The 19,409-nt window shown below is 36.7% G+C and overlaps 1 protein-coding gene and 1 long non-coding RNA gene across 4 annotated transcripts in view; one reads left to right on the forward strand and one right to left on the reverse strand.

The window, feature by feature from the left end:
• The window catches only part of Btbd9 (BTB domain containing 9), a 389,852-nt gene that overhangs the window by 344,566 nt on the left and 25,877 nt on the right, over positions 1–19,409 (reverse strand). For all 3 annotated transcript variants that reach the window (XM_010638852.3, XM_010638853.3, XM_010638854.3), the window contains 3 exons: positions 10,523–10,731; positions 6,667–7,030; positions 5,163–5,427 (listed from right to left, as the gene is read on the reverse strand). In XM_010638852.3, coding sequence (XP_010637154.1) covers positions 5,163–5,427; positions 6,667–7,030; positions 10,523–10,707 — 814 coding nt within the window. In that variant the 5' untranslated portion in view covers positions 10,708–10,731. The remainder of the gene's footprint in view (positions 1–5,162; positions 5,428–6,666; positions 7,031–10,522; positions 10,732–19,409) is intronic.
• On the forward strand, positions 1,608–3,567 carry LOC104872608. Its single transcript, XR_783226.1, has 2 exons — positions 1,608–1,641; positions 3,278–3,567. It is a non-coding gene; the product is annotated as an uncharacterized LOC104872608 (long non-coding RNA).

Raw genomic sequence — 19,409 nt, forward strand, 5'->3', positions numbered from 1 at the left:
CACCTCAATTCTGTACAGAATGTATGGATCCTCCCCCTTCCTGTAATACTGCAGCAGTACCCAACAACTGCGAAACTACAGATGATTTCCTTAACTCCTACTTTAGCATACCCTTCCCACTGCCCCCATTCTTTGCAGGCCTCCTTCCCCACATATGTCAATAATGATACTCAAACACCACAAAATGTCAACTAAAAAGAATCCAGGCAGAAGAACCTATGGAAGAGCACTGTTCTTGTGAGGTCAAGGTCCATCCTATACTATAGTTTTAGCTTTAGGCATTGATTTCACATCAGGTAAATTCCCAAGATCACCAAGCTGAATGGGACCATCATCCTGCTTTTTTTTTAATGTCCTAAGTGTCCTTTTATGTTTTGGCCACCATATTGTACTCAACCCTCTGGAGCTTAACATCTAATGAGACTGAGATAAGCACACGATGATAATCCCTACATACCCCCACAGGGAAACAGCCATTAGAGAAGTGTTTTGTTTTGTAGTCCTTGGAGTATTAAAGCCCAGGGGACTGGCACTGAACTACATCCCCAGACTTTTTTTTTTTTTTTTTTTTATTGTTTGAGACAGCCTCACTGAGTCACTAAGTTGCCTGGGCTGGGCTCAAATTTGCGATCCTCCTGCCACAGCTGCCAGAATGCTGGGACTATAGGTGTGTACCACTGTGCCAGCTCCCAGAGATGACTTCTAAACTGAGAGAGACCACCCTGAGTGAGTTACAAATTCATAAACTGGCTTTTCATATTAAAAGTCTGAGTCTGCCCATTAGCCCACAATGGCCTGCCTGAAGAGCCAGCAGTCGGTGTGTAGGAAAGGAACAACTCCCTCCATCACTGGCTACAGCAGAGGTCTCAATGATCTGTGACACTGTGATGTCTTGGATGGCAGCATGACTAATACAGAAAACTCCTACAGAGGCAAAATTAATCCATGGGAAGAAACAAATATCCCATTAATCTAGAGCTGTTCTTGCTAGAATGTTTTGTTCCCTTGTTGCTAGGACCCAGCTCACATCAGTGTTCTCCACCTCACTGTTCCCTGTACCGCCCCTTACCCTTTTCAAGAAGCTGTGTGTTCAATAAATAGTAGCAAACTCCAGGAGACAACGTGTCAGCTAGATAAGAGCACAGACCATGCTGGGACCTCATTTATGCATTAAGATCTTGTTTTTTTTTACTCCTGCCACCATAGCCTTGGTCAGGGATTTGGGGATCTGATCAGCTTCCAATACTGAACCACCTAGTTAACACGGGATTTCTCCATCGCAACAAACTATAGCTGAAAAGACACAATAGCAACATAAGTTTGAGGTTTTAAAAGTACTAAAAATTCATTGTTACTAGTGCCTGTGTGCGATAGGTGATACAGACTCAAATTCCAGTTTAGAAGCAAGGAATAGATTTCTTTTTTCTAAATCTAAGTTCAGGCACTGTACTAGGTGCTTAAAAAGGAAAAAAAAAAAACAACAACTCATAGGCAAAAATACATAATTACAGTCATTTCCCAAAAAGCCCAGTCTAACAGGAGCTTAGGCAAGTAAGCCAACAATTATAATGTCACAATAGCAATTACAACACCACAGTAGCCAGGCTCCTTCAGTGTGATGACTGGACTCTACAGGCACAGGTACAGGGGCCAACAGGACAGATCCTTTCTCCTCTCCTCTCCTATCCCCTTTCCCTCTCCTATTTCCCTCTCATATTAACCAATAATTTAACCTAGCAGTCCTTGGAAAACACTTTTCCTTAAGAAAATTTTTGGATAGACTTTGAGATACAGTACTTTGTTATAAACATGCAGAAACAAGAAATTATCTTTCCCAAGTCTAAAATTTGAGTTATACAAAACAAAGTATAAGTCAGCCTTAAAGAAAAAGCACTAATGTTCAAAATAGAAGTATCTCCATAGCTAAGATCAAATTGAATATTAAAGGAATGGTACAAGTAGAACAAATATCCTAAGGAAAAAATAATTTCATTAAAAATTTTCTTTTCCCAGCTATATAGATAAATGCCCATCATTTATATGCAAAAAACTAGTCTAATTTACCTTCAGAAAGTCCAATTATCACTGGTAAGCTTAAAATATCCTCTAGATCCTTTTTTCTTTCAAAGAAAGTTTTAAAATATCTCTAATTTGGTAAAAAGAAATCTTTAGGATATGCAGTTGTAAGAATGAAACTTTCTAGAAACCAATACTAAAGAATACAAAGAAAAAGCATTAGTGTCTATGCTCCTATTTCCAAGATATGATCTTCTACATTTCATAAGGAATCCCTAAAGAAATGCACCATATGCACAAGGGATGGGGAGCAAATGCTGATAATAATTCCAAAACCAGCAGACCTATCTTTCTAAATCATCAGCCCAGAAACAATTCTGAAATTTTGGACCTTTTTCCTAACTGAAAAAAATATGATGAAAGAAAATAATGTTTGGATAATATTTAATCTATTTTAAGGACCTGATAGAAAGCATCCATACTATTTACGATTTTATTATTCAAATACTTGAAAAACCAGAAACAGGTTTGTCTTGTTCACCATACTGTGGTGGGAACTTGGGGGAGGGCACTGAACTACTCCCAGACCTTCTTATGATTTTGCAACAGGGTCTCAATAAATTGCCCAGGTTGACCTCAAACTTTTGTCATCTTCCTGCCTCAGCTTTCCAAGTAGTTGGGATTATAAGCATGCATCACTGTGCTTGCCCAACCTGTTATTTAATCATTATTTAAGTTTAGCAGTTAGATATAACAATGAGGACTTGTAAAGTCTAAATTTAACTACTCATCTCCTTACCTCTTTACCTTTTACCCTCCCACAATTTATCAGAGGCTGACTTTCAACTAGCACCTCCAAAACTCTCCCAACCTATTCTCTGTAGCTCCCTTCTACCACTACCTCTCTACTGCCTGTCACCTCCACTCATAAATCGTATACCATCACATTATATCCACTGCCTTTTTAAACATTCATGGCCTAATTCAATGTGCAGCCAGGCTTCTGCCCAGACTACTCACCAATTTACAATGTATGTCCAAAACTCTTCTCTAATTCTTATTCCCATTTACCTCCCTTGCACTTGCGAGACAGGCAGCACCACTGAGCTAAATACCTGACCCTAGTTTTCTGATTAGTCTTTATCATGCTCCTCTATCTCTGCTGTCTGTTTGCCCCTCCAGTTCTTCTCTAAAGACCCCTGGCTATTGGTCATCTTCAAGTCTCAGACTTTGATTTCTTACTTCTTTCTCTATATTCTAGCCCAGGTTTCATCTCTTATCAGCAGCTTTGACTGCCCAACAACCAGCAATGTATTTCCACTTCCTGTTAGACATCTCTCCTGATTCACTCACCAAGTATCTGTTATATGCTATTGAGTGCGTTATATAATGAGGAAAAACACATCAGTAAGACCTACAAAGATCATCTCTGCCTTCAACTATCAAAGCCAAGTAAACAAAAGTGTTTCAAATAATGTGACCACTATGACAATTTCCACATGCTTTTGTCTTCTGTGCTCAGTGAAAAGCAATCTAGATCAGATGAATCAGGCAAGAAGCTAAGGACACCTATTTAATCAGTCTTTCAAGTATCTCCAAAGCCATGGTCAAGGAAAAGAAGTCTCAGAAATGACTAGCATGAGATAGAACTTAAATGTCCCAGAAACTCTCAGACTCAATAAATCTATTAAAAAATAATCCAGCATCTCCTTCAAAGAACTTTAACATTTCTGAAAATATACAGTCATCTTGGTGTATATCATGGTTTAACCAGCAGTACTGTACCTTCCTTAGATTTCTGGCTTCTTAGAAAATGTGGTAACTTTATCCTAAATTTAATCTCTAAATTTAAATCCCTTGAATCACCAAGATTCAATATTGTTCCATAATATTTCATTTACATATACATTATTCTCCATTTTCTTGTCACAACTCTAATTTAAAGCTGCATTAATTGTGCAGAGATTAAATACCCTCCTCACTGGTCTTCCTGAGTCCCTATTCAAAATCAATGCACCACAGATCAATCTTTCCAAGCTCCCACTGTACACATGCCACTGCCCTTCTCTCAAATTGGTTCCTCACTGCACATAAGTGAAATTTCAGTCTTCAAAGATGCCCACGATTTGGCTTGAACAGACTTAAACACATCTTATTATTCATTATATCATTTTAAACATAAGCTTTCTATTCTAATCAAGTTCTCCCAGTCTCTCAAATACTCTAATCCTAGTCTATTAACCTCACCAATCTTCCCATCTGAAATTCACCCAGCCCCATGCCTTCCAAATTGCACTTGTATTTCATAAACTCCATGAAATTTCCTTCAATCCTTTTAAGCCACTCTCTTCTGAAGTGTCATAGCACATACCCTCATAAATGTTGTTGTATTTAAATGTGTGCAGGAGTTAGGGCCGATTTCCACAATGAAATTAAAAGAATGAAAGACAAAGACTATGTTTTACACTTATGCAGCATGGGTTAGTGGTTACAGACTTCAGAGGTGAACTACACAGGTTTGACTAAGCTCATCTTTCTGTATGACCTGGGGTAAGTTACCTAACTTGTCTGTACTTCAGTTTTCTTCTTGGTAAAATGTAGTTAAAAACTGTACCTACCTTAAAAGGTCATTTGAGAACTAAGCATTCATGCAGGGCTTGCTCTTGATACTTAAGTACTTTATAAGTGATAACTGCTATTATTTTCATAAATAAGAAATATCACCACATAAGTGTTGAAAATGCTACAGTAGTGTTTGTTATTGTTACACATATTTTAATTACTACTAATATATAGAGTTGAAATAAGTATAGAGAATGTATTCAGTGCTTCTTCGATGGGAGGAAGACAGGATAAGACACAGAATGAGAAGCAACTTTTCAGCAAAGTGTCTTATGACATCCTGAGGAGCAGCTGGAGAAATCAGTCCAGGAATGACAACAAAAGACATTGTTGGCAAGGTCTGTAATGGCTAGTCAATCTCAGGAAAAACTAACAGGAGAAAACTACGGCACAGGAAGTAGTTCTATGTTCATAGCCCATCATGTATAACTGCACTATCGTTTTGTAGCTACAGTTTTGTAGGTGGGAATGGCATAATGTGCAAGCAAAACTTCTCAGTGAGTTGAAGATTAACAGGTACTTACTGAGCATGCCTCTATAATTGAGGTCCATATCTCGGCTCTCCGATCGTACTTTAATAGCATCCAGAATGGCATCAGGAGACAACAGTCCTGAAGGCCTCACAACGTTCAAAAGTTCAGTGAGGCTCATCAGAGGTAAACGCACAGCCTGCATGATTTCAGCATGATCTTCCTTTGAATTGTGCTTACACCAGTTTAACAAAGCTAAGAAAATATCTTTTTCAGGAGCTGCAAATGAATCTCTTAATACGATGTTTAAAAGTGCTGTCTGAAAGGATAAAAAGGAAAAATCCAGTTATGATAGAGTCCAAGTATGTTCAGGATCAGTCTACAAAACTTCAGAGAAAAATTATGTAGGTAATTTTTTTTTTTTCAGCCTAGGGCCTCCACAATAAACTACCTCCCTCCTCAGACATTTTTATTTTTTGCACAGGGCCTCACTAAGTGACTAATTTGCTAAGGCTGAGCCCTAAACTTGTGATCCTCCTGTCTCAGCCTTCCAGAGTGTTGGGATTACAAGCAATCAATTCTTTTAATCCTCTTCTTTCCTTAGGCTTTGTGTCATGAAATCTCTTCACTGTTGTGGCTGTGTGATAAATAAGAAAGGCAGTAGCACCTTTCTTTCCTGACTGGAATACTCTACTACTACATAAAACAGCTAGCCTTTCCAATACATTTATATCCATCTTTTTTAAAATTGCAAAAAGAAAAGTGACAAATGAAGAACTACAAATGCATACAGATTCTTTAAAAGAGTGTACACTTGTAAGTCAGTAAGATATATTTGGCATTTAAAATTCAAAATCTTTTGCTGAACTACCATATTTTTGGTTCTCAGCTCTCCAGATGGACTTCCATCAACACTGATGCAAATTCAAAGATCTTTGCCTTTAAAAACTAAGTAGGATAATAAAAATTATGGTTTACCCTTAAACCAAAATACAGGACTTTTCAAAAGATTTTTTCATTTAGACACACCCAGGTCACAGGTGGAACACACACACACAAAAAAAAAAACAAACACACAAAAACAAAGGAGACCCACCAACCAAAATTTAGAAATTTGAGCTAAAAGAGCTTAATTCTACTTATAATAGCGAATTTTAAATCAGCAAAAAAAGCAGTGACTTCAAAAATCAATGACATATCTCCTTTGCGAATTTTCCCTCTTTCTATAAAGAATTTAGTTGCAGTCAGAGAAATACAATTTCAAAAAATAATATGCACTATCACAAAGGACCCTGTTTCACTATAATCATATAGAAAACCAGCCAGCAGCACAGTATCTTCTGAACATAAAACTTATCTGAAGAACCTTAAATGGAAACAGAACCAGTTTCTCTCTTATACGATCTAGAGTAACAGCAGCCATATTCAAGTGGTGAGACCATTAACTTCTTTGATAGGAGTGATCTTTAAAAAAATCTCACTCCATCACTGTACTGCCACTATACAATGTATAAAAAAAAAATGCATGCCCATAAATGACTTCCAGCAAATGACACACCTTGGAAAGGGAGAGGAAACCTTCACTTGAGAGCACCTCTTGAGCGTTTCTGTCCATGAACATGCAGCACATGCAAGTTAACTTGGGAAGGGAGTAGAGACTGGCAACATCAAAAGTCATACAGACATTCTGGATGTTAAGGATGGTGCAGAGATACTCAGAAGTAGAATCCTCCAGCTCTGGAAATCCATATTTATGAGCCAGACTCAGAAAGTCCAGCAGCACCTCCTCCTTCTCATCTGTCAGGGTTGCCCGCCCAGTATAGATGTATCTGAGAAGCATTGCGAATGCTTCAGCAGTGGTGTCCTGGAGAGGGATTTCTGCTTCAGGCTGAGACTCTCGCATTCCACCATACAGTAATGCTCTGCATATCACAGAATAAGCACAGGAGGAAAACATCAAACAGGATTTGCTACAACATATATGAAATGACTTATCAACATTATACAAACAAATTTGCTTAATGGCACAAAAGTTCAGGTGAAGAAATGCAAAGTGATCATTTTAAATACTTCTCTAAAGAAAGCAAGAGGAATGATTTTAAAACCATTCTGAATTACTTCCATAAACAATTGAAGTAATAAGCTACCTTGAGAGCTCAAGATTAAATAGAAGTTAGAAAGTGGTCTTTTGAGAGGAACAAAGAAGTCAATATAAAAATGTTAAAGGTCAATAGGCAGTATGTAAAGTAAAACTACAGGAAGAGATATAATCAGATTTTAAAAAATCCAAACAGATGCCATTCTGTCACGATTGTCAGAAATTAAAAAGCCATTAACACCCACCACTGCAAAAACAATGAGAAAATAGTTTCTTTTATGTACTGCTTTGAGAAACAGTATATATAAATGGGTCCCTGTTTTTGGAAAGTAACTTAGTAATATTTATTCAAATCTAAAATGTGCATACACTGCAATGCAGTAATTTTACTGTTAGGAAAAAATGTCCATAAATAGGAACATGTTAGAAAAAGTGGCACACACATTCTAAGTAGCCATTAGAAAGATCAATGAAGATCAATAGGTACTTCCTGGAAATATATGTCTATGCCAGTGATGGTGAACCTTTTAGCACTTTCAATGATAAAAACAGCCTGCTGGGGCACATGTGCTGTAGGTTCACAACTACTGGTCTAGGCTTTTTCCCAGTACTAGCAGGTGAGGAAGTTCAATGTTTACTATAAAACATTGCTCTTAAACAGTAAGCTTTTCCTTATTTGGGAATTGACAGCCTTTTCTGACAGTACTTAGGCTTCTGATTACTGACAGTTAACTTTTCAACTTTTCTTTGCTTGTGAAAAGTGTTGGCAATGAGAATCTAACAAAGTATTCAAAATGGCTCTGAGTTTAGCCGACTGAACTATCAAATGTTACAAAGGTTCAATATCCACAAGAACAAGTCAATAAGTGAGGGGAGTATATTCCATTCACTCAATAAGATCTTCAAATTTCTAAAAGTATTTGAATTTCTTTAAAGAATATACTGATCACTACTGACATGTAATCAATGGAACAGAACAAAGATGCAGAAACAACCTCAGGTATATTCAAATATCTAATCTTTGAAAAAGGGCCAAAAACATTTGCTAGAGAAATTAGAGCCTTCTTTAACAAACTGTGATGGGAAACTGTCTATCTGTACGCAGAAGATTGAACCTAGACCTACATCTCTCACCATGTATTACACTAAAATCAAAAGGATCAAAGAACTAAATATAAAAACAATCTGCTAGTTAAAATAGGTGAAACTCCTGAAGATATAAGTGTAGATAAGGACTTTTTTTTAACACAACACTAATTACACAAAAACAGCATCAAAATCATCAAATGAGAGTCTAGCAAAATAAAAAGCTTCTTCACAGCACAATGGGAAAAATTTTGCCAGTTGCTCCTCAAAGAACTAATACCTAGAATATGTCAAAAACTCAAAATAAAAAGACCCAATCAAAAAATGGGCAACTGAAGGCCAGGGATTTAGCTCAGGGGTTCCGCTGCCTGCCTGACAAGTGCAAGGACCTGAGTTAGATACCTGGTACCAAAAAAAAGGCAACTGAATGAATAGATACTTCTCAGAAGAAGTACAGACAGCCAATAAATTCAAGAAAAAATACTCAATATCACTGACCACTAGAAAAATCCAAATTAAAACAACACTGAGAGGCCGGGCATGGTGACACATGCCTGTAATCCCAGCACTTGGGAGGCTGAGGCAGGAGTATCACTGTGAGTTCAAGATCAGCCTGGACTACATAGTGAGTTCTGGGTCTCAATTACATAGTGAGACCCTGTCTCAAGAAACCAAACCAAACCAAAACAAAACAAAACACACTGAGATTCCATCTTACTTCATAAAGAATGGCTATCATCAAGAAATCAAAAAATAAATGCTGGCAAGGTTGCTGGGAAAATGAACTCTTCTACATTGTTGTTGAGAATGTAAACTAGTACAACCACTATGGAAATCAGCAGGGAGATTACTCAAAAAACTTAAACTAGAAATTCCATTCAACCCAAAAATTCCTCTTCTAAATATCTTCCCGAAAGCGTTAAAGACATCATGTTACTGTGATACATGCATTCTTGTGTTTATAACAGTACAAGTCATAACAGCTAAATTTTAGAAGTATCCTATTTGTCCATCAACAGATGAATGAAGAAAATGTGGTATTTGTATACAATGAAACACTATTCAACATAAAGACTAAACTTGAGTCATTTGAAGGAAAATGGATGCTCTTCAAGACAATATTAAGTTAAATAAATCAGACACACAGAAGGTTAAATAATGTATGGTCTCTTTTATATGAGAAGCCCAGAGTATAAATAAATCAAAGGGGAAAAAAAACTACAGATAAGAGGAATTAGATGCTTTGCAAAAGGGAAGACCAAAGGATGGTGGCAAGGGGGTGGGAGGTGAGAGGAAGGGGATGAAAAAAGAGTAAGATGTGTTACGTACATGTACCAACTTCCCATGAAGAATGTAATCATTATGTACTACAAACATTTACTGATAATAAAAATTTTTAAATAAATACAAATTTTTAAGTTGAGATTAACCTTCCCCCAAAAGAAAGCAAATGAAACTTTTTCTAAGGCACAGACAGGCATCTTCACTTTTAGATATCAACTGCTCCAGGTAAATCTATAGCTCTATGAAACATCTTTATCCTTATAAATCAAAAAAGAATCATTACCAGTGATAAATTATCACTCAGCCAATAGTTCAGTGATGATTCCCCTTTACCTAGTATTAGGTAAAATGTAAAGTAATTAAGAGATCAGTTTAATATTTTAAACTGGAAATTAAGGGTCTGAGTAACAGTGTCTATAAGTGGGATTTTTACATTACATATTTTGTTTAGTCTTAATTCTAACATAACTATGAAACTTAGTCAATACTTCTTTTAATATGGGGTATCACACTACATGTCTCAGATCAACCTAACAAGTCCCAGACCTAAGCAATCTGAACCCAAAAGCCACCTATGTCCATTAGCAGGTTGGAAGGTCAGTTTACCTACACACAAAAAAGCCTATCTGCTAGTGAAGCAATATAAATCATATTAATCACTGACTGTGAGAAGGTAAGGGTAACAAAAACTCAGCCTGTCACATATTCTGCAGCACTTTAAAAACAGTAGATTGGTACTGTTTGGTCTGAGAAACTTTCTAGCACCTTAATTCTAAGATGACGTCTAAAGAAAAAACAAGAACTCTACAAAGATAAAATTCTAACAGATGTTGAATTGAAAGATTACTGTATTTGTCTTTGTTCTTTGTTACATATTTTTCATACAGTTGAAAATACCAATGTTTTGCACAAGTTGCTTGAATCTTCAAAAATATGACACACTTACCTAAAATACTGGCACCTGGCTGCTAAAATTACCCGGTGGGCAGGAAAACGTTTCTTCTCCACAACAAACGTGACATCGCCATATTCTTCTCCAATCAACAAGGCACCAATATGTTCAGATAAAATATGCACATGATCAATTTCCCCAACTGCAGTAAAGGGGCGAAGAGGGTGGCTGTTACTCATCTCGTCAAACTGATAGTCGCTGATCTATTTTTTAAAAAAAAAGGGATCAGAGTTAGTAAAGGAACAGGAGTAAACTTAGCTGTGTTTATGATATACGACCCCCTTAAAGTGAAACTTTAAAGTGCTTAAAAAAAAATCACAAGAATATGAATTATTAATGACTTCTTTATTAACTTATTTATTCTGGGGAACAATTCAACTTGCTTTCATTAACTCCACTACCTCCACACATCATCACACTAGAAAAGCAAAATTCCCAGGGTCTTATTACTGACAGCACTTGGAGCTATTGCAGTCAAGAAAATTAAAACCAGTACAGGTCTATGGGCTTGCTTGCTTCTTTTGGCAATACTGGAGACTAAAGCCAGGGCCTTTGCACTGAGTTACACCCTCTGCCCTTTTTATTTCTTATTTTGAAACAAGATCTAAGTTGCTAAGGGCAAGGCTCCAACTTGTGATTCTCCTGCCTCAGTCTCCCAGAGCACTAGGAGCAGTCACTTGCCACCATGCTTAACTAAGGTCCCTTAGGAAAATGAAAATCAACATTCTCTTAGCATAGATTTATTTAATAAGTAATAAGGTTGAAAAGAAAAGCCATTCAGGTATAGATCTAGGCCTAAATTACGAACAATAAATACTCAGATTTCATATAAGAGATTTAAGTCTGGAAGAATGTAAATTACAAAAAGAGTCTACAGTAACAAAAATAACTTGACATTTTTTTATTAAAGACTGCAAACATACATGACAACAAGAAATGAAGATACTAAATAATTTCAAATATACATATATATAACAGCAAAAAAGGATATGAAATAAAGACTTAAGCCACACAAACTGATAATCGAAATACATTAGTTTAATATGATCTTCAAACATTATGTTCTTTCTCATTTTATTTTCACATATTTTTGAAATAATGTAATTACAAATAAAACAAAGTTACATATTATAGTTGAGAAACTGTCAAAATTTTATGATTTATAAACTCCTTGGTTTTATTAATTTGATAAATATCATATGCTTGTTGATTGTATCACTTACATTTTCTAACAAAACTTTCCACAGAAAAGAAATATATTTGAAATCCAAAAGCAAGAGTTCACATTAAGATCAGATTTTTGTGTTTCTATTTTATTATATCCCATACTTATTTTTATATTTTTATAAGCATAATGATAGAATTTAACACCAATATATAATATTCTTCCCAAACAAATGACTATGAATTAAATCAAGCATGTAATTTAAAGAAATCATAAGGTTGCCAGAGAAACTATCAATATGCCAAATGTGCAAAATCCTACCACATTCATGACCATGTTTCTGATTTAATAGTGCACACATATGTGTAAAAACATACCCCCCACACATACACACAATTTATATTTTCTACAATACAATATATACTTTGGTATAATAAAACAGTGCAGTGATGTGTGGAATGTTTGTGATTTGTATGATTTGAGAAAAAACAAATATCTTTAAGGGAGTTGGAGAATTTGTAATATGTCCAGATACTAAATGATATCAATGATTTAATATCCATTTAAGTATAGTTATAAAATTTACTTAAAATTAATATTATCAGTAAAAAATAGGTATGAAGATATACTGATAACAACAAAATTTGTCTTAACAAATTTCCTACCAAACAAGCTGTAGTGACAGAAAAGGAAGTTTGTAGAAGGCAGAGATGAAAGAGGAAAATGACAGATGGACCTTAATACTTTCCATACTACTCATATACACAGATTACATACTCAAAAAAAAAGCAAAGAAAATGAGAACCAAGATATCTCATCACTTTGGTAGACCAACATATAAAGACAAAAATTAATGTATTTATAAATTTTTAAAATATGAAATGTAAAGCCCGAGATTTAGCTCAGTAGCCTAGCCAGAACAATGTGCTGAGTTTAATCCCCAGCACCAGGGGAAGAAAAAAAAAAAAGAAAAAGAAGAGAAGAGAAGAGAAAAGAAGCATATGTGCTTTCTAACATATTCAATAGATTAAAAATAAATTATTTGTTATCTATTTCTCTTGAATTGATCCTTTCACAAGGATGTAGTGACCTTCTTTGTCTCTTTCATTCAGTTTAGGTTTGAAACTTTGTGAGTAAGATTGCTACCCCTGTTTTTTTCTGGGCTCCTGTTACATGAAGTTTTCTGTCCTTTCACTTTCAGTCTATGGGCTTCTTTTTGCACTAAACGTTTCTTGTATACAACATATTATTGGATTTTGCTTCTTAATCCATTCTGCCGGTCTATTTCTCTTGATTGGTGAATTGAGGCCATTGATATTGATGGTTATAACTGATATGTACTAACTTATTATTTTTTTTTCGCCTTCTCCTTTTAGTTTCTTACCTTGCCTATTTGATTTGCTCTGTTGGGACTCATTACGTTGTTACCTTCATTGTCTTTTTCTAGGATATTGTTTAAAATTCGTTGTAGTGCTGGTATTCATGAAGTTTCTCAGGTGTTCTTTATCATGAAAGTATCTTATTTCCCCATCCATTTTGAAAGAAAGTTTTGCAGGATACATCAGTCTAGGTTGGAGGTTGTTTTCTTTTAGTACTTGAAATGTCTCATTCCAGGCTCTCCTTAACCTAATTGACATTTATTAATGAAAATTTATTGTAGCATCCTAAGCCCCTCTCTTAAAAACAGAATTAACTGTGGCATTTTTCTCAAAACTGTAATTTCTACTCCAAATGTATGGCTCTGGTGACCAGGTTGGTAATGTATACTAAAACACTATTACATTTTATGTACAGGCACTTCCTAAATTTTCTACAAAAATAATTGAACAATCAAAGGACAAAGTTGTTTAACAGTTTTCCATGTTAGAAAATTATCATCTTAGAAAGCCAAAAATATTTTTATTTCTAAATCCTTAATGTATTTGTAGGTTTTGCTTTTCCAGGAGTAAGTGACCAACAGTTGAACGAGACCTTCATAGCATTCAGTATGCCAGGAGAGATGACTGTTAGCTCTGAGGTGAGCCCCTAACCCTCTGCCACACCACATACTAAAAGAACTGAGCCAGATACCGTCTATCCACTCACCCTCCACATCTTCTCAAACTCTCTACTTGGACAAGGATGAGAGGCTCAAAAGCAACTAATCTTTAAGCTTCCACATTCAGATCCTTTATTAGCCAAATATATTTTTAAAAAGTCTGTCTCCTGCATCTGTGGTGAAGATCCTCACAGACCAAGTTTCTTAGCTGCCTATTATCACTTGCCTGCCCCCAACAGAGGGACCACCAGCAATGACTGTGACTGAGGAGAAATGGACGATGAGCTAGGCAAAGAGACACTCACTTCAGGTAAGTGAGTAAACTCCTGGTCCTCCACGGTAGGAGCAAACTGTTCTTGGTGCCAAGGCAAATCCATCTCCCTCCGTTGCAGCCTCTATTTGAAAGCCTTCAACTGAATTATCTCTAGTCACTTGTGTATAAAAGACCAAATTCAGCTTAAAAAGATCTATTTAGGAACATCCACAGGTAATGTGTGATACGATAATCTAACGTATAACACAAGAGACTGACACAAGGACAAACAAACTTTCTTCAAAGATTCAGGTAATAAGTATTTTAGGCTCTGCATACAACCTTTGTCACAACAATTTAACTCTGCTATGGGAGCTAAAAGCAACTATAGGCAGTAACTAACAAATGAACATGGCTATTTTCCAATAAAACTATTTACAGAAAAAGAGCTGAATTTGGCCCACAGGCCATAGCCTGCCAATCCCTATTCTAACAGGTGATCAAGAACTGACTATTTATGCTCTAGAAAAAGGATCAGAAAGGGGTTTTTATTTTGTTTTTTTATTTTATTTTTATTTTTTTGATACCAGGAATGGAACTCAGGACCTTGCTCTTGCAAGGCAGGCAGTGGCACCACTGAGCTAAATTCTCATCCCCAGAGAGGGTTTATTTAAATTGTTTCTGTTGAATTACCCAGCTGAGTTCAAAACAACATGATCATTTACTATGTTGGCCATGGAATTCTATAAGCTACTGGAACTTAATTTCAAAATCCCATTCTTCTCAACTGGAATACTCACATTACCATCTACTATTTCAATCATGATGCATGACTCTATAAACACACTCTTCTTTCCCAGGCCAAAAGGATGCAATGTGTATGTCTAATAAATATATTCCCTGGAATAATATTCTCTTAATATTTTGTTTAGGTCATAACTGAAAACTCAAATCACTGACTAAATGAATCTTGCTGAAAAAAGCCCGATTTCTGGTTAACTAGCTTGGAAGGAAAACTTACAATTCATCCTGAAATCATAAGCATTAATACTACACACATAAATATTTATCTTAGTAGATTCTCTAAATCTTTACTCTCAATACATATAATTTCATTTTGCTAAATTTACATTTTATGTTTTTCCAAATGAAGACATAAAGAGAATACTGCTGGGTACAGAAAATATCCATTTAGTGTAAAATAAACAATTTTTATTGCCATGCAGAAATAATTTTAATTAGACTACTGATTCTCAAAAAGCTTTCCACATATTAGAACCACATGGAGAGATTAAGAAAAGGAAAAAAAGAGATGCTTGACTCCTACCCATCAGAGATTTTTATTTAATTCATCTGGAATGGGGCCCAGGCACTGGAATCACCATTCTAAAATGATTCCAGTGAGCAACTTGGAAAAGAGCAAGTGATTTCGATTCTTATTGCTGTAGGCACATGTGTGGTTTGGATGTGGTTTGTTCCCTAAGGCTCCCAGTGTTGGAGACTTGGTCCAGGAGATGGTTGGTATTAGGAGCTGGAATGTAACCTTTAAGAGGTGAGGCCTAGTGGGAAGTCCTTAGGTCACTAAGGAAGTTTCCTTAGAAAGGATTAAGGTAGTTCTCACTGGACTCCTTGGTAGTTCTCTCAAGAGGGTTGCTACAACCCACCTACCTCTCTGGCTTCTTGTTTTTAAGATGTCACTTCTTTTAAGATGTGCACTCCCTGCACACATTTCTGCCATTGTAACACCACTATGTAGTCCTGGGCCAAAACCACTACCACGTCCTTGAAACTCCAAAGCTATGAGCTGTGAGCTTTCTGTGCAAAGTTAGTTCACCTCAGGTATTTAATTATAGTAGCACAAAGCTGACTAATACAATTCATATTCCTTTGACATGCAAGCCCACAAAAGATATCCACTGAGAAAATCTATTTAGGATATGTCTATTTTTAATATTACGAAGAAGCAAATGGTACTAAAGTTATCAAATGCCACAGCTTATATGTAGAAAACTGAGTATTTTCACCAGTGGACTAGCTTTTCTACAAATTAACAGTTCATATGACATAATCTTTTGTAAAAGGGAAGGAACCAAAAGACAAGGGAAGATGGGAGGGTACAAAGGGGAAAGAAAAGTATAAAAAAAGAATTAAGATGTGTTGTGTACATGCACCTACTCTTCACGATGAATGTCACCATTATGTACTGCAAACATATACCAATAAAAATAAAAAAAACAAAAGTATGTGTTAGGAATCACATACTAATTAAGATAAATTTTAAATCGCCAATTTACTTGGTAAACAATAAAATTGGAAAAAAAGTTCATGGAGTGAAACTGTGTAATGACTTTCTTCTGCTTTGTAGTTATTCTGCCATTAACTACATATGTGACCTGTGACAAACTTCCACAAGAGTGTTTCCACAACTGTAATGACATGGTTAGAGTCCAGTGATGGCAAACTATTTAGAGACACAGTGCCCAACATGCAGCCCAAAACCCACTTATTTATCAAACTGCCAACACTGTGATTAAACCTGGACATCGAAGCCCCAGCACTCGGGAGGCTGAGGCAGGAGGATCGCTGTGAGTGTGAGACCAGCCTGAGCTACATAATGAGTTCCAGGTCAGTCTCAACTACGTAGTGAGACCCTGTGTCTCAAAAAACCAAACCAAACAAACAAAAAACTGGATCTCCAATGCTTGGTGAGTTGGCTCGTGTGCCAATGTAAAGGGTCAGTGTGCCTGCTATAGCACACATGCCATAGGTTTGCTACCAACTGTACAGTCGGTGATTATTTTTTCAAGTTACATTTTATAACTCTACCACAGTGCCTTTCGATTTGTTTTTGATCTGTCATATGAAATCAAGACATTTCAGCTATAAAACAAGAGCATGGAAAATCAAAGTTTATGGAAAGTGAAGTTCTTAAAAGTTTGTACAAATACATGATTTTTGGGGTTGACAGTCCTAAAGAGGGCCACTTTCTATGCCTTTTGACACACACCACCTCCCCACTGAGAAATGGGTTCCATTTTATTTACTCTTGAATCTGGGATGGCCATGGAATCACTTTATTTTTATCTATTTTTTTCAGTACTGGGGGGTCAAACCTAGGAGATCATGCATGATAGGCAAGTGCTCTACCACTGAGCTACATTCCCAGCTCCTTTTATTTATTTGAAGAAAAGGTCTAAGTTTTTAGGAATGTCTATGACCCTGCAATTCTCCTGCCTCAGCCTCCCCAGTAGCTGAGAATGCAGGCATGGGCCGTAGCATCCAGCTTAGGGATCACTTTAACCAACAGAAGTGAGGTTCTGATAGAGTAGGTAGGTAGCTAGACATGAACTGGAGCTGGAGGAACAGTAGCTGAGCCTGAGAGGCAAAACCTCAAACAGACAGTGGGCTAAGCTTCTTGACTACAATTTAACTTGTAGTCTCACAATTCTCACAATTCCCCCTCAGGGAGGGGCCCCCTTCCAGGGATCCCACCTACACAGTCATGAGTCTAAGGTCCACATGTACGCACCTAAGGGACTCAAGCTCCCACGTGGCCCCATCAGCCCCTCCAGTCCTAATCAGGCTCCATTTACATACAGTCACATGGCAGTTTTGACCCCCTACCTTTCTCCGGGTGGCTGCTCCCCTTCCCAGGGAGCACACTGACCCTGTTAAGCTACAACAACTCTCCAGGCACTCGCCCTTCACCACGCTTGTCCCAAGAACCAAGACACAACACAATGTAGATACATGCAGGTCATCAGCCCAGGCAGAACCCTAAACATAGTACCATTTTCAAGCCTAAGCTTTAAGATTTGACAGTCTCACCTTCTGCACTGCTGGGAACTCTGAGTTGCCTTGACTACTGGAGAAGCTAGATGGAAAATTGAGAGGCCCTGAAATGGCCAGAGCAGAACCAAAGAACCCAAATGAAATGAAAACCAAGACCTCGATAAAGGAGCCCTATCAAGTTCTTCCCACCTGCTCACAGTCATCTGATCTACACTAGCTGAAGGGGTAGAACTGTGTGAGGATTCTCTCTGTCTAGCAGAACCAAGTGGAACCACAAAAAGATTTTAATTATTATTTGAAAAGTTCACTTACTTTATAAATTTTGCAACTGTTAGCACTTTCAAAATTAGTACACAAGAAAGCTTAGAGTAGCCTCATCACCTATATGGGGGAGGACAAAGAACAGAACAAAACTACAAGGTACAGTATACTGTACCATGAAAGAATAATTTACATTTGAAATTCGTTTTTCATGCTCATGCATGTAAAAGATTTATTGGAAACCTAGCATGAGTTAGGCATTGCACCAAAAGCTAGGAAGAGACCTAGAACAAGTCTGAATCCATCCTCTACCAGTTTCTAGTCCATGACAGCCTCTCCTATGAGACCCGGAAAATGTCATAGAAATTCTACCTAGGTTTTAAATGTTTATTTTATTTCTGGGATGGAATTCAGTGCCTTCACATTAAGCTAGCTGCATTCTCAGTTTTGTTTGGTTGATTGTTTTGTTGTTGAGTTTTTCGTGGTCGTTTCTTTTTTGAGACTGGATTCTCTATGTCTCCAACTTAGTATCACATTTCTCATTCCTTTTTCTAAGAATACAAATTATTTGGTTAGAAAGGTTGATGTGATGAAAGAATTTCAGTTTTTATAAACAGGAAAAGTTGTGAGACCTGCCCCGTTGCTTTAAAGATCAAAATTCCATAGGTACTATTATCAGGAGTCCCCAGACCACCCCCGGGTCCAATCATTAGAATGGCTCCCTTGGCTCAGTATATAGTTATAAGGTATGATCAAAATATAAGATGAATGTTTAAAATTTTTTAAATTACCACAAAAGACATACTGTATTAATCCCCCTCAAATCCCTCCTCCTCACATCAAACACACTTATCTCATAATGCTTGCAGCTTTCTGAAGCAATTCTAGAAGTCCTCTTTTGTAAGTGTCTTCATAAGATATGGTCATAAATACAATGAATGCTGCTGCTGAGCACCATCCAACTGAGGTAAGCTCATAAAAATATTATGGTGTGTGTGTATCTCATCTACCTCATTCACTGGATCTGGCACGGTGCAACTTCTGGCTCTTCCCCAAAGTCAAAATGACAGTGAAAGTTAAATCTTCTCAATTTATTTAAGACATCAAAGCAGTCATGACAGTGCAACTAAAGACACTCACAAAAATAGAACTGCTTCGGGAAAATGGCAAAAATGGTAAGATAAGTGGAAGGGGGAATATTTTGAAGACTAATGGCAATATGCCTTTTACTGTAATAAATGTTTAAAATTTAAACATTTCTGGTATTTTTATGTCATACTTTGTATATTCATGGCTGTGAATCTATTGAGACAAAGGTATACAAAGCAAAATCAGCAAAGAAAAAAAATACATTGGACAAAGCCCACAGAAA

This window comes from Fukomys damarensis, unplaced genomic scaffold (genome assembly GCF_012274545.1).
Source record: "Fukomys damarensis isolate Sample0158 unplaced genomic scaffold, DMR_v1.0_HiC HiC_scaffold_20, whole genome shotgun sequence".
NCBI lineage: Eukaryota > Metazoa > Chordata > Mammalia > Rodentia > Bathyergidae > Fukomys > Fukomys damarensis.